This window comes from Hypomesus nipponensis, chromosome 22 (genome assembly GCF_054491055.1).
Source record: "Hypomesus nipponensis isolate SF chromosome 22, ASM5449105v1, whole genome shotgun sequence".
Taxonomy (NCBI): domain Eukaryota; kingdom Metazoa; phylum Chordata; class Actinopteri; order Osmeriformes; family Osmeridae; genus Hypomesus; species Hypomesus nipponensis.
This window is the reverse complement of record NC_140382.1, coordinates 13877393-13891799: the sequence shown is the minus strand read 5'-3', so window position 1 is coordinate 13891799 and position 14407 is coordinate 13877393. Positions and strand designations below refer to the sequence as shown.

General features: G+C 47.2%; 2 protein-coding genes and 1 long non-coding RNA gene across 4 annotated transcripts in view; 1 reads left to right on the top strand and 2 right to left on the bottom strand.

Moving 5' to 3' along the window:
• frem3 (Fras1 related extracellular matrix 3) overlaps nt 1-4137 on the top strand; it is a 33918-nt gene extending 29781 nt beyond the window's left edge. Inside the window, exons 19-24 of the mRNA XM_084687216.1 lie at nt 131-258; nt 530-664; nt 1002-1128; nt 1348-1535; nt 1734-1880; nt 2061-4137. Of these exons, the coding sequence (XP_084543342.1) occupies nt 131-258; nt 530-664; nt 1002-1128; nt 1348-1535; nt 1734-1880; nt 2061-2639 (1304 nt within the window). The 3' untranslated portion in view covers nt 2640-4137. The remainder of the gene's footprint in view (nt 1-130; nt 259-529; nt 665-1001; nt 1129-1347; nt 1536-1733; nt 1881-2060) is intronic.
• On the bottom strand, nt 117-4199 carry LOC146236749 (uncharacterized). Its single transcript, XR_014740953.1, has 4 exons — nt 4168-4199; nt 1707-1871; nt 637-701; nt 117-286 (listed from the first exon to the last, which is right to left on the bottom strand). It is a non-coding gene; the product is annotated as an uncharacterized LOC146236749 (long non-coding RNA).
• A 1180-nt stretch (nt 4200-5379) lies between these two features.
• LOC146236748 (SWI/SNF-related matrix-associated actin-dependent regulator of chromatin subfamily A member 5-like) lies at nt 5380-13643 on the bottom strand. 2 transcript variants are annotated; one of them, XM_084687787.1, is made up of 24 exons: nt 13360-13643; nt 12373-12492; nt 12087-12253; nt 11862-12001; nt 11640-11740; nt 11243-11422; nt 10714-10869; nt 10415-10546; nt 10161-10229; nt 9925-10034; nt 9485-9711; nt 9139-9260; nt 8847-8999; nt 8444-8576; nt 8145-8293; nt 7900-8031; nt 7712-7819; nt 7450-7563; nt 7218-7340; nt 6975-7107; nt 6609-6727; nt 6249-6461; nt 6041-6151; nt 5380-5907 (listed from the first exon to the last, which is right to left on the bottom strand). In XM_084687787.1, exons 1-24 carry the CDS (start codon nt 13429-13431, stop codon nt 5842-5844), a joined length of 3150 nt encoding a protein of 1049 aa, XP_084543913.1. In that variant the 5' UTR covers nt 13432-13643; the 3' UTR covers nt 5380-5841. The 2 variants fall into 2 exon arrangements, with proteins under 2 accessions (XP_084543913.1, XP_084543914.1); XM_084687788.1 differs by having other exon boundaries at nt 11862-11962.
• Between the last annotated feature and the right edge of the window lie 764 nt (nt 13644-14407).

Genomic DNA, 14407 nt, shown 5'->3' with positions numbered 1-14407 from the left:
AAATGATGAGTCATGAGTTGAATTACAACTTTCTTTGTTTTATTGACGTTTCAGAAACATGAGTCTATGGGTTTCATGTACATGGCTGGGTACATCCAATCGGTGTGTGTGTGTGTGTGTGTGTGTCCAGGAACAGGCCTGTCGTCCATGGTGATGTGTGCGGACCACCCAGGGCTGACCTTCACCCTGTCCCTGGTCCGGACCGAGCCCACATACAACCAGCCCATGCAGCAGTGGACCTTTGTGTCAGACTTTGCTGTGAGTCGCCACTCGCTTGATTTTGAGCCTGAAAAAGATACACCGTAACAACAATTTTCAATGTTTGGCTCTAATGGAAACTTTGGTACAAACAAGTCAATGCTAAAAGAACATCCTACAAGGAATCTATACTTACATACATTTTTTTATGAATTTTCCATCAATGTATTCAATCGTTAGCTTTTTCCATGTTTGTAGTTCATAACAAACAGCCCCTCCAGGAATCTCCAGGGTCCTCAGTGAGTACTTGCGGTTCCCCTGTTCTCCACAGGTGCGTGACTACTCTGGCACCTACACGGTGAAGCTGATCCCCTGCAGCGCCTCCCCCAGCGGCGAGTACAGCCTCCCCCCCGTGTGCCATCCCCGGGAGCCCCTCACCTTCGACATGGACATCCGCTTCCAGCAGGTCTGCTCTCCTCCCCCTGAGGCCCAGTGGAATACTCCTGAACGTGTTTACCATAGGACAAGAGTGTGACGGGAGGAATGGTGTTGGATTAGTGGCTAACATTGATAAAGGAAGGGGTTACATAGCATTGTTGTAGCAGGCAATTTCATTCTCAATCCAATGCAAATGTCTCTTTTCTGTGCAACCCTCCTCTCCTCTCATCTCCCTCTCCCCTCGTCCTCCCCTCGTCCTCTCCCCTTCCCCTCCTCTCCTCTCCCCCTAATCTCCCCCTCCCCTCCCCTCGTCCTCTCCCCCTCCGCTCCCCTCCTCCTCCTCTCCCCTCTCCTCTCCTCCTCAGGTGAGTGACCCAGTGGCAGCAGAGTTCAGTCTCAACACCCAGATGTTCCTGCTGTCTAAGAGGGAGCTGTGGCTGTCTGACGGCTCCATGGGCTTTGGAGAGGGATCCGACGCCGCCTTCTCAGAAGGTAAGAAAGGACCCCTAGTGGCTTTTGAGAGACACTACACCCAGGAGAATTCATTCAGACTGTTACGATTCGGCAGTTGGTTACTGCCCCCATTCTGCAGAGTTATTTTTGAACAAAGAGCCTGAACCACCTCCGTTCATTCAGTCCTGGCCCCTCCCTCCTCTTCCTACTTCCTTCTCCTCCTCTCTTCCTCACGCCCTCCTTCCCCTCCTCGGCCAGGCTCGTCCATCTACGGCCGCGTCATGGTGGACCCGGTCCAGAACCTGGGAGACTCGTTCACCTGCAGCATCGAGAAGGTGTTCCTGTGCACTGGGGCGGATGGATACGTGCCCAAGTACAACCCCACCAACAAGGAGTATGGTTGCCTGGCGGACGCTCCCTCGCTGCTCTACAGGTTCAAGATCCTGGTGAGAGCATCTGACCCGCACCTATAACTCTGTATTTATGTGGTACCCTGTGTGTAGGGGTTTTATTGTGTAGGTCTGTGTAAAAGATTTTTACAAACAACTCTGTCACCCAAGCCATGGCAGTCAGTGAATCTTTTTCCCCCAAGATAGAATCGGGCTGTTTTTGCTCACCTGTTTGTGTTTGTGCATCTTCCCCAGGACAAGGCCCAGCCGGAGACCCAGGCTTCTGCATTTGGAGACGTCCTGTTTGAAGCCACCCTGGCCCTGGACAGCCCAGGGGCCCTTCCTCTGGTCAGACAGCCTGGTTCTGATGGCTTCACCCTGTCCTCCTCCCCTCTGTTCCAGGTAGAAACACACACACACACAGTTAACTCGCACAGGTATATCTTACAGACACATGCATGAACAAATGCACAAACATGCTCACAGAGAAAGCATGCATATATTAGCCGACACCTACAACTTAACGTTCAGGTGTAGAAGAAGCATTCATCAAAAGCTCAAGCCTCTTTATTGTTTTGCCAGGTGGCTGCTGGTCGAGAGTGGTTCATCCACACCATCTATACCGTCCGCTCCAGAGATAACGCCAACCGCAGCATCGGAAAGCGCAGCCTGGACTACCAGCGCCACAGCCTGTCCTCCGTGGACCCCCAGCCCCAGATCGGCACCTCCTCCCTGGGCCGCAGCCGCCGAGCCGCCCCCTCCGCCCCCGCCCTGGCCCAGGACATTGGTGTGGACGCCAGCCGGGGCACCAACATCCAGCACATCGCCCTGGACCGCTCCGACCGCATGGTGGTCAGCCAGCGCCAGCCCTGGACCCCCAGCCGCGAGCGCCAGCCCCTCCTGGAGCGGCCCCTCCTGGGGAGCTCCGGCAGGGAGCCCCTGGACACCTCCACCCTGCCCATGCTGGTGGGACTGGCCGGTCTTATCCTCCTCATCTGCCTGGTCGCCATCGTGGTCATCCTGCTGGTGCGGCGCAAGAGGCGGGACAAGGAGAGCCAGTTCCCTCCCTACACCACCTCCTCCAGCTCCGCCTACGGAGGCAGCAGCTGCAGCGGCGGGACGACGAGCACAAGGCAATTCTCGGATAGCTCCGAGGTCTAGACACACACACACACACACACGCAGGTACACGCAGACACACACACATAACCCATACCTTCCCTGCAGACCCCCTCTGAAAAGAAAATTGACTGTTCCTTTCTCCACCACAGTGCCTTCTAAGTAAAAAAACTAACAAACCTCACTCTCCTTAGCACTGAAGACAGCTCATACAGCCAGCACTCTGGACGGTATGACCATATGGACGAGGGTTACTACAAATGCAATGTGTGTGAGTGCATTCGTGATGGGCTTGTAAAGAGCTGGCGTTCTGTCAGGCTGCCTGACCCACTATGAAGTGTTTCCTGCCCCTCATGTAAACAGCCCCTCTGTAGAAACACAGGCTTAATTTAATAACTTCACTCTTTCAATTGTACACCCTGTTCGTCTTGTTTTTAGTTCTTAAATGCAAAGAGTCACACGTTGGAATTGTTGTCCTAGCGCCAATCCCGTTCTGCCTCATTTTGCCCAATTGTAAAGAACACCCCCCCCCCCCCCCCCGCCGCCCATTTACTGTTTGTGCTTGAGTTGGAAAAACCCTAAGGAATCTTCTGAAATACAGCATGTCTTCAGCACAGGTAGCCTTACGAGTTAACAGCTCTGGTGTTTTTGCGTCCCGTTTTCCCTGGAGAAAACGACTTTACCGGGGTGTTTTTACCATCATCACTCATTGTCAACCATTGTATTATTTCATGTTTTTTTTATGTTGAGAGGAACAGCCATGTGTTAAATGTTATGTAAGAGGAGGCTATCTGTCTAGTGAATGCTGTTGTGATAAATTCTTGTATTTTTGTAACGTGATGTTGACGATGCACTGCTGTGCGTTTTTAAAAGCCCTTCATGTCTTTGCCCACTGCAGCCTACCATAATGGTGCTATTCAAAGGGATTGTATTATGTCATTTTAGTCAAATGAGAGAAACGTAACTATTAATTCAGAATTTGTTTTTATACATCTTTTTACAGGTCTTTGAAAATGCGGTTTAAAAGCATACCTATGTGCATAGCATGACTTGCCTGTGTACATACTTGCATGTGTAGAATATTGAAAATCTCCACAGGACAATGCAAACAAAAAAAGGTATTAACACACCCTGGTGAAACTTGAAAATTAAAAAAACTCAACACTGTACTCTGTAACCTAGAAAGCAATAACCAACTTAAAATTATTACCTTTTGTTTTATGCAAGTGACAGTCTATAAGTTAACATGTGCCAATTAGTATAAATGTAGAATGTTCCAGACCAATTTCAATCAAATTGGTGTTTTATCAATTTTGTGATCACGTCAATGCATTGTTTGATGTACGCTAACTATAACTGCCAAATACAAATGTACTTTTCTGAAATTGTTTTAGCGTTTTCCATCAACATCTGCAACACCTGAACTCCTCTGGTCATGAAAAAGTCTAGTCCGAGGCTTTGTCAATAGGGCATATATATGTACATTCTGAAGAAGAATCATTGACCTTCAACCACTTAACTGAACCCCTGCCTCTGCTGAAAGCACATATCAACACATTGTGTTTCATACTTCTCTAGAGGCCTCTGCTTTGTTGACGTCCCTCTTCCTCTTTTCACCCTCCCTGCATTTGTTCTGTGTATGACTGAGAGCGTCACAGAAAGGAACAAAATGAGGAAGGGATATGTAAATAGTCGGCCACACTAGAACAGCATGCCAGGTATGGATTACTGGGGTCATGTGAGGTGAGGTTGGTGCACCAAAGGTAGTGCTGGTGAGCAGACAGGAATGGTTGTCTGGGTGAGAGAGATGTGGGGGCGGTCATAGTAGGAAACATCAGGGCTTGATGTGGTTTACTGATCTGGAAGATGGAAAACTGGATGTTTTGGGAACCAACCATACGTTTCAGTCTCATGCTTTGTAAGGAGGGTAAGAGAAGCTGGGATTGAGGCTGGTACTGTAGACAGGTAGAGGAGAGAAGGAACGCTTTGTAGTATCATCATCAGTGAAACCATCAGCATTCCTTCTGTGGACATTATTGGACCTGCAGATGGCAATGTGACAAAAAAACTATAGGTGCAACAAAGCCTCGTCAATAATTGGACACACCTGTGGCTCAGTAAGTCTTGAATTACCCACGTGTGAGCAATTATTGATGATGATGTGGAACATCAAGGATTAAATTATCTTTAGTTTCTGAGCTACTTTCACCCTTGTCACCGAATGGTCAACTTGTGCAGTGTGGCCAGTATCGAGTGTGGTTGCTGTGCATGTTTGCCAGCATGTAAATGCAGACATTCCTGCCAGTCAATTATTCAGATATGGCAATACTGCCGAAGCCTACTTGAGGTTTGCTACGTTGACTTTGTTTTAGACTGGGGTCCTGAGCTGCCAGATGGCTCCCATTGTTTACTGTGTGATCTGTCATCATCCAGGAATAATATTTCCAGAACATACTTGGAAATAACAGGGCAGTACTAAAGCTAATGCTGCATTGCAGACAAGCCAGGAAATGACTTCTCTGCCACCTTCCTTTTCTCACATTTTTCTTAGCTCCTTGTGTGATTCTGAAGAGCACCAAATCACAGCCTGTGGTCCACAAACTTTATATTGAGCTTAAGGAGAATATATATTAACATACACAAAATAAGTATTTATACTTTTCAGGGGATTCTGATATTACCTCTCTGGACATATACAAGCCAACTTTCATTAAATAAACGTTAATTTAACGTTAATACTAACTTTCAGGATTTATTTTCACCAAGATAACATTGTCAGCAGTTTTTAAAAAACAGTGGTAGTTTATTGAGACATATTCCAAAAAGACACATTTTCAACCCTTGTAGGTAAAGAAAAACAAATGAGGTTCTTCAAAATAAAAAAGGGACACATTGTTACAGGAAAAGGAATGTGGTACACAACCAAACAGGCATAAATACATTTATTATATCACCTCAAGTACTAGTAAAAAAAGGTAGAAAATAAACAAAACAAAATAACCCAGTGCGGCTGCAGTTATGGGGTTGAGTCACTAACAAGGCAGGCCTGCGAACAACTAAACCTTACCTAGAACGAGCCGAGCTACAAGCAAAGAAGCTTAGTCCTCTGAGGGGATTTTTTTTTGTTGTACAGTACATCGTCACGACCCGTAAAAAAAAAAAAAAAATGCAACAGACGTTACGACTAGCTATCTTGTTGCTCTCTCCTCTCTCTTCCTTCCTCGGGCACCTGACGTTCGCTGCATCACAGTTTGAGTTTTTTCCTGCGACCCCGTCCGTCCGGGGTTCCCTCAGACTTGCGTTTTTGGGCCTGAGGAAGACACAAGATGAGAAAAAAAAACAGATGATGAATTTCTGTCTCTACAGACTAACAACTGTATGGCACATTGGTTGAGTGTATCTTCATGTCCTGCTGGCAGGGTCGGGTGACAGCAGCTTCTTACCGAGCTAGACTTGGGTCCTCTCTTCTTCTTCTCTGCCTTCTCCCTCTCCTCCAGCTCCATGTTCTCTCGCTCAATCAGCGTGATCAAAGTGTTGCATCGCCTCTGGAGCTCCTACACGCACACACACACACATTAACCCCAAAACAACTCAGAACTAATTATAAAATGACACTATGAAGAGCAACTTCGACATAAACAAAGTTTTCACCATGGCGGTCCTGGACTTGAGGAACCAGTCGAAGCGGAACTGGGGCGAGTTGCGGATGCACTGGCGCAGCTCATCGTAGACGCTCTCCTTGTCGAAGCCCAGCTTGTGCAGCATGCAGATGAGGAAGCGGTCCTCCTCCTCAGTGTAGTTCTTGCCCTTGTTGGTGCCGTAGGAGATACGAAGCTGGTGGAATGGGGCCTTGTATCGCCCAATCTAGGGGGAGGTTACAGAGGGATTTGGGTTTAAATATATATAATTTTTTAAAGTTTTGTTTGCCATTTGGTTTTCCAGTACAAGTGCAACTACATTCAACACTGCTTATGATGCCTTTAAAAAGAAGACAGTGTTGGCTTCAGCTACCTTGGAGTCCAGCGCCTTCTTAATGCTAATCCTCCTCTGGATCCTGGCTTCTCCTCTCTCGATCTGGGCCATGATCTTCTCGATGTCCTGCAGCTCGTTGCAGCGCTCCCAGAACACCGCTGGGAGAAGAAAAACCACACAGACAAGTTGAGGCCATTCTACTCATCCACGTAAACAGACGCGTTCTCTGCGAGGGAGTGCGTTTCCCCCGACAGGACCCTCAGCGAGGATGAGGGACCAGCGCTCCAGGTTTAGGACAGAGCTTCTCTTCCCCCTCTGTGATGGTCATCAAGGACATTGTAATGTCCTCAATGGGTAAAAAAAAGGGTTGTTTTGAGTGCTGAAGGACTTTTTTGTTGCTTTTACCAGAATATTCCATGACCTCTTCTGGGGTTTTTCCCTCTACCTCCCTGGCGATGTTTTCGATGTCGTCTCGTCCCCACTTCTCATTGGCTTTGATGAACTGGTTAAAGTCACGCTTGTTCCAAATTGTGAAGCCCTGGGTGCAAGTTATTGTCAATAAGTGTGTGCATAAACAACAACAACAACAAAAACACGAATGAAACCATGTTGAGCAGATAAGTACAGCCTGCCCTGGTCACCATATACCTGCGAGAGGAGGTTCTCCTTCTCCTCAAGCTCCTCCTCTGATAGGGCCTCTGCATCGTCAATCTTGGCCTGCTCCTCCTTCTGTTGCTGGGCAGAGTTGGGGAGGTCTGGGTTGCGAGGAACCTGAATAGAAATACACAGATTTATAAACACTCTGCATTTCACCCTGCTCTCTTTCGAGACATTATACTACAAACAGAGAAGTGCAGAGGCCAGGGGACACTGGACGGACCTTGTAACCAATGGTCTTCCTGTAGAAGAGAATCTCTTTCTCCAGCAGCTCAAATAGACGAGGGGGGAAGAACTGGAAGTCTTGAACATTGGGCTGCTTGGGGGGGCGAGGAGCCTACAAGAGAGATGGAGGAATGGGAGGGGAGGTTACATATATTTCTACAAGGGCCAGAGATTTTCTTTTGGTGAACATTGGGTAATCGTCTTTCAGGGTGTACTTGCACCACCTGCCCTGATGGGGGCGGTAGGGAGAAGTGTCTCACCTTAGGTGCTTTGGGTTCGCTGACGCGAAGGGCCTCTCGGAAGTAGGCATCCACCGCATAGTTAGCCTTCCTTTCTCTCTTGGGCGGTTCGATCCAGTTTGTAATAACCTACAAGAGCAGAATGTTACATAGGGCCTGGAGGACATGGAAATGAAGAGGCGGAGCCTGGAGCCTTAAAGACACGCTACCTTCTTTTTCTCCCTGTAGTCCTCTCCTTCGAAGGAGTACACTGTGTACGCCGCGGCGTTCTCCGTGTCCATGCTGAAGTTCCTCAAAGAACTCTCGCCCAGGTTCTCCATCTTCTCCTTCATCTCAATGGTCTGGAGGAACCGGACATGAACGCAGACATTCAACATGGGAGCTGGAGAGTTTTCACTGAATCCAATAAATGGCGTTTCTGAAATAAAAACTGTTTTGTAGCCTTCATCCTGACCTTCTTCTCTCCTCTCTCAAGGATCTCGTCGATGTCTTCGTCCGTGATGTCACTCTCCTTGGAGGCAAAGACGTGGGTGGCGCCGTGGCGGATGATGGACAACATCTCGTCCTTGCCCAGCTTGTTGAGGTTGGGGTCCACAAGCCGACCTGTATCCCCCACACACAATCCTCAGTTGCTATAATACTCAAAACTATTTAAATACACTGATCTGAAACTGACATGGTCAGATCCAAAATGGCCAACATCTGTTTTATAGTGATCCTGAGTAAACACAGTCAAATGGGTGGTGTGGTTACCTTGCTGAATGACGATGGAGTCGAGGTGGAGCTTCATTTCGGCGCGTTCCACAATCCTCTCCTCCACTGTGTTCTCTGTGATGAAGCGGAACACGCGCACCTGCTTCTGCTGACCAATCCTGTGGGCTCGGTCCTGAGGGACACGGAAAAATGAACCAATCAGGATTCAGATGATGCCGGATAGAAGAAAAAAAACTCCTTCAATACACTAGTAACACTTTAAATATGATAGTTGTCTTTAGCTGCTCAATCAATAACTTGGCTGGTTAAATCCTGGATTGTCTTGAATTACAGATACATGACTAAAAACCTTGGACAACCAAGAAATAGAAAAATGCTGGCACCAGAAAAATATGTGAACAATATGCTTTACTACACTTAAATATATATGAGGGCTACTGACCATGGCCTGCAGATCAACCTGAGGATTCCAGTCAGAGTCATAGAGGATGACCACATCAGCGGTTGCCAGGTTGATACCCAAACCCCCCGCCCTGGTGCTCAGCATGAAGAGGAACTTGCTGCTGTTGGGCTCGTTGAACGCGTTGATGGAGATCTGGCAAGAGAGAGGGGGGCGTGTGAAAACATGTTTACTCTTCCCGTCCTCAAAGTTCAAGCATGTGTCTGAAGCCTTTCCAGAACCAAAATGGGTTTACAAACAGGACACAGTAGTTCCTAAAAAGTGTCTGCCTTACCTGTCGTTCCTCGTGGGGCGTTTGTCCGTCCAGGCGGCAGTAGCCGTAGTTCTTCCACATGCAGTAGTCCTCCAAGATGTCCAGCATCCTGGTCATCTGGCTGAAGATCAGCACCCGAGATCCTGGAGGGGGGAGGGGCTTACAGCTGTCAATCATACTCAGCAACCCAACTTGGCCTACTGAGGTGAGCCATGCTGGAGGGCTTCTAGACTGTGCAACATCACTTCCTGTCCTTCAACCTCTTAGGACAGAAACCTGTTGTTCAATTACACTGTCTACGTGTATGTTCCTTCATAGAGAAGAGCGGATAGCATCTGTATATGTGAAACCAAGACACTCCACTCACCCTGAGCCTTCATCTTGGGCAGCAGCTTGTCCAGGACGGCCATCTTGCCGCTGTTGACCGACAGATGGATGTCGGTGGTGTATGGCGGGCCGGGCTCGGCGCCGTCAAACAGGTAGGGGTGGTTACAGCACTTCCTGAGCTGCATCAGCACGTTCAGCAGACGCATCTTGTCCGTCTTGCCTGCTGCGTTCAGGATGTCGATGTCCTTCATCAGAATCTTGGTGTACCTGCGAGGACAGGGACCAAAAAGGTTTTGTGCATGTTGCTTTGGTTGGGCATTCATTTGTTGGGCCATATAGAAAAGGAATTGGACAAAATCCTTGTTATTGAAAACATAATTACATTAAGACTTCTGCCAAGTCACAGTTGAATTAACTCTTAGATCTTAATATCTACCTGCTAACAGGTAAACAAGCCCTAGGTAGGCTGGGGTCACTTACCACTCTCTCTGCATCTTGCTCAGTCCCACGTACATCTTCACCTCCTTCTTAGGAAGCAGCGACTTCTCCACGTCCGCTTTGATACGACGCAGCAGGAATGGACGAAGTACCTTCAAACATGCACACTCTCTTTGTCAGCAACTGTAGCCAAGGGCAACTGTAGCCAAGGGCCACGAGGAAGAGAGTAACCAATCATGCATGTTGTCAATGTGCAAGAGAGCCTTTGTTTAACTCACAGTGTGAAGACGCTCCACCAACTTCTGGTCACCCAGGCAGTTGTTGGTGTCGAACCAGGCGTCAAAGTCCTTTCAAAACAAAAATTCAGAATGAGTCCACATTTTTTTTTTTATATATAGAGAAAAGGCCGGGATAAGAGTTTCTTGTGCTGTGTGCACTGCATGATAAACCAAACAGAAATGATCTCTCCTTTCACCAGTGTGTTTTCCCTCGTCTCCCCTGACTTCACCTCTCTTTTCTATCTCTCTCTCACCTCTGAGGAATTGAAGACGTCGGGCAGCAGGAAGTTGAGCAGGGCCCACAGCTCGTGGAGGTTGTTCTGGAGTGGGGTGCCGGTCAGCAGCAGGCGGTTGGTGGTCTTGAACTCTCTGACGATCTCAGACAGCTGGAGGCAGAGACACAGACCCGTTAGGCCCGACAAACCCCGTGAGGACTGAGAGACCAGTAACCCTAACCCCATGACCAGGTGTGACTGTTTGCATGTACGACTCGAAGGAATCGAAAACAACAGTTTGAACCGAATACGGTGTTGTTTTGGCTTCTGTCCCACACCTTTGACTTCTCGTTCTTGATCCTGTGGGCCTCGTCTATGACCAGGTACCTCCAGTTGAACTTCTTGAAGACTGCCTTCTCGATGATCAGCATCTCGTAGGACGTGACGCACACGTCCCATTCTCCCGGAAGCAAGACGTCCCTGATCATGGCCGTCTGAGAGGAGGAAGGGCACACACACACACACACACACAGGGGGTAAGTGTGTGGGCAAAGTATCAAAACCTAGGCTAGCTAACATCAGCATTCCTACACTGCTGATCCTACACTACAGCCTTGTGTCTTACTGAAGCTGCATTGCGATAGTTATATTCCTGTACAGCCACTGTCTTGTTTACACATTTATAAAGAGGTTGTCTTACGGTTAACAAAACAATATTCTAAGCATCAGTCAAGTTAAGGATACAGTGCATTGGCACATGTAGTTCACAACTTGGTGCTATCGCATTTTCTATTCTCTATTTCAACTGTAAATACAGCTGTCATTACTTTACTTTCCCACCCTAAGTGGGTTCTAAGGGAAGCTCACCCTCTCTTCTCTGTCTCCAATGAGGCAGACTGCTCGGAGGGACGGCACCCAGCGCTTGAACTCATTCATCCAGTTGTAGAGGGTGGACTTGGGCACTAGGACCATGTGGGGCCCGGGGATGCTCCTGTAGTGCTTCATGTAGCCCAGTAGAGAGATGGTCTGTAGGGTCTTTCCCAAACCCTGGAGGACAACACGCCGAGGTGAGCAAAACAAACACTGTCTTTCTCTCAAACACACAGGCATGCTTATACTTGTAAGTATGCATGTTTCACACATAAAATCAGCCAGGTGCACACACACGTAAAAACCCTCCACAAACTCCCGTGTCCACATACACACACAAATTCTTTCTCAAATAAACAGAAACGTAACCAAACAAAAAGATGGCCTTGCTTACCATTTCATCAGCAAGGATGCCATTGATGCCATTCTCATACAGGGAAATCAACCAGTTCAGACCACGGACTTGGTAGTCCCTCATTTTACCTGCTTTCACAACTAGGTGGGTGGAAAACATACATTTAGCACCCTTTCCACATTGGACGTGTATTTTTTAGAGACTGTGTACGTTTCCTGTATTAAAAGCGTGTTGGTGGTGGTGGGGGGGGTGCGAACGTACAGGATGGGGAGTCGTCAAAGCGGGTGCAGACGGCGGTGGCTTTGCTGTTCTCGCTCAACAGCTCCTCGTCCTCCTCCTGCTCCGTTCGACGATGGCGGTTACTGTCAGAGATGAGCCCGTTTAGTTCACTGTCAAACGTCCTTAAATCATATTTTGTTGTAATTATCATTTTTGAAATATAGTTAAAGCACACAGCTGGAATCCATATTTATTGCATTGACTTACTCTCCAGCAGAGAGCAGGTTCTGCTTTTCGTCTTTCTTGATGCGAGGGCGCCCAGGCTTCATCTTGAGAGGGGAGGTTGGCGTTTTCTGAGCCGCCGGCTGGATGAAATGGGCAAACACCTCCGTTTGTTTCAGGAGATACTCAAAACGGTTGGTACGGTCCGATTCCTGTAAACACAAGAGCATTTGTTTGGGCGTCAGAGTTCGCACACTGGGTTGAAGAGAAAACACAACAGTTTGAGGCCACTGATGCAGTAAACACATGAGAGGTGAATGGGTGAGCTCACCACTTTCTCTTCATAACCTCGTGTCTCCTCAGGTGTGATTTGGGAAGAAGAGGACCCTTCTTCCTCCCCCTGTCCTGCACCAGAAGACCCCTTTCCCGCCACGGTGGCGTCATCCTTCTCCTGGAGACAAGGGGGTTATTGCAATGTGTGATTTGATGCACAGGTAATGCGTTTCTGGAGCTATCTCATGAATCGGAGTAAGCTATCGGACTAAGCAAGCTCCTCTCCTTTCGTATTTGTTGTCGCACTCTCTGGCTAGCCCCATCATGTGGCTGAACTCCCGTATATACACAAGACGCACTGATATGACCACATCTGGGACACTTCTTGAGCTACCTCGATGCGCTCTGTCTATCAGTATTACAAAAGACTATTCAGTTGAGTAGTTGTGCTTGAAGCTAATCGGCTCCGTTTTAAGGAGATCTGTAAGCCATATTACATGAGGCATGTAAGCCATCATGGCCAGGCAAAAGGACAATATTTTAAATTGACCAAATAAACCGTTGAGGGTTGCTTTATAAATAGTATCGAACTAGCTACTAGTATCGAACTAGTGTCACTAGTCCCTTCACAATGCATTGGGGTGAATGGTCGGTAGGTCGTATTGGTAAAACTTGTCTTCACAAAAGTAGACGAATTGAGATTAAAACTGGCGAGCTGCTTGCTAGTAGCGTTAGCTACTGCTAGCTAGATCTAGGCTGGAACGTCGTTATACAAGCTGGCCTCCTCCTGCTGTAGCGTGACAACACATTCTCCCGGGAAGATGGACCAGAGCTGTTTGTTATCTATGTAAGCTAGCAAGCTAGCGGTAGGGCTAACATTACAACTCAACCTCGCTGACCAATTGAAAGTTTGACTTGTTTCAAAACAACTTACCTACGGGCAAGCGGATTTGTAAAATTACACTAAGCACTCGTATAATCGTGTAACGTAACACCAACTCAAAACAATAGCGCCCGCATTGTTGCATATTTTGCTCCATCTCACCTCCACTCCTCCGGTTTCTTCAAGTTCACTCGGCTCTTCCCGCTGTTCAGCGCCGTTTCCAGTTTCGGACATTCTTACCGAATTGTTCCCTCGATCGAACCAGATTGTGAGTTAATCGATGACTAAGACCCAACGTTCACTGCCAGAGATTGTTTTAAAAACTTTCTTCGAGCTAAAACGTATGATCCTATTGTTTATAATCAAAGGCACGGGCTAGTCACAGGCGATTCATTCGCTTGCTTTCTCAGCCACCCGCGTTCAGATACCCGGTGTGATCTATATCGCGAGACTTTGCTAGCATGGGTGAATTTTCTTCTTCTTGATGCATTTCCGGAAATCCTAATTACTTTGAGTGAATAGCTGCCCCCTGCTGTTCACCATAGCGCATTGTCAAACGCGTATTATGGCATTTCTTCAACTAGACAGTACTGTAGAGGGCGCAACTTGATACAAGAACTTGCGTCTACATTTTAGCCGAGTTGGAGTAATTTTACTCCAGTTACTCCAAGTATAAAAAAAACTAAAATTAAACGTTTATAAATTATTGATTGACTGATTGATACTGATTAAGTACATTTGTATGTGTAAAAACAGTATGATCTCCATACAATTTTTAATTTGATTAATTTGCCTTAGCCTACAAAATCACCCAACACATTTCTACCACATTTATTTTGAGTTTTAAGTTTTTTAAGCAGTACTTGTACATCTTACGTTTGAGAAATACTATTATTGCATACATATACGATACTTTACTCCAATATCTAATCCTTCTAACTGTAATGGTCAGTTTTTAAAGCCTGGGTCATAAGTCTGCCGAAGCTGTTTCATGCTGTAGGCCTACCACACCACCGTCAGACTGCAAAAGTAGTCCTAAGAGTTAGCATATTGTTACCATGACGTTGAAAACTTAAGCATGGGCATCGTGCTCCAGCTCAAGTCCCGCAACTAGGCCAGATGCGCATCGTGGAGAGTGCTTGCGCGTTGTCAAATGATAGAACCAAATCTCCAGTTTTCAATAGAAGCTGAGTTTGAACCATATATTTAT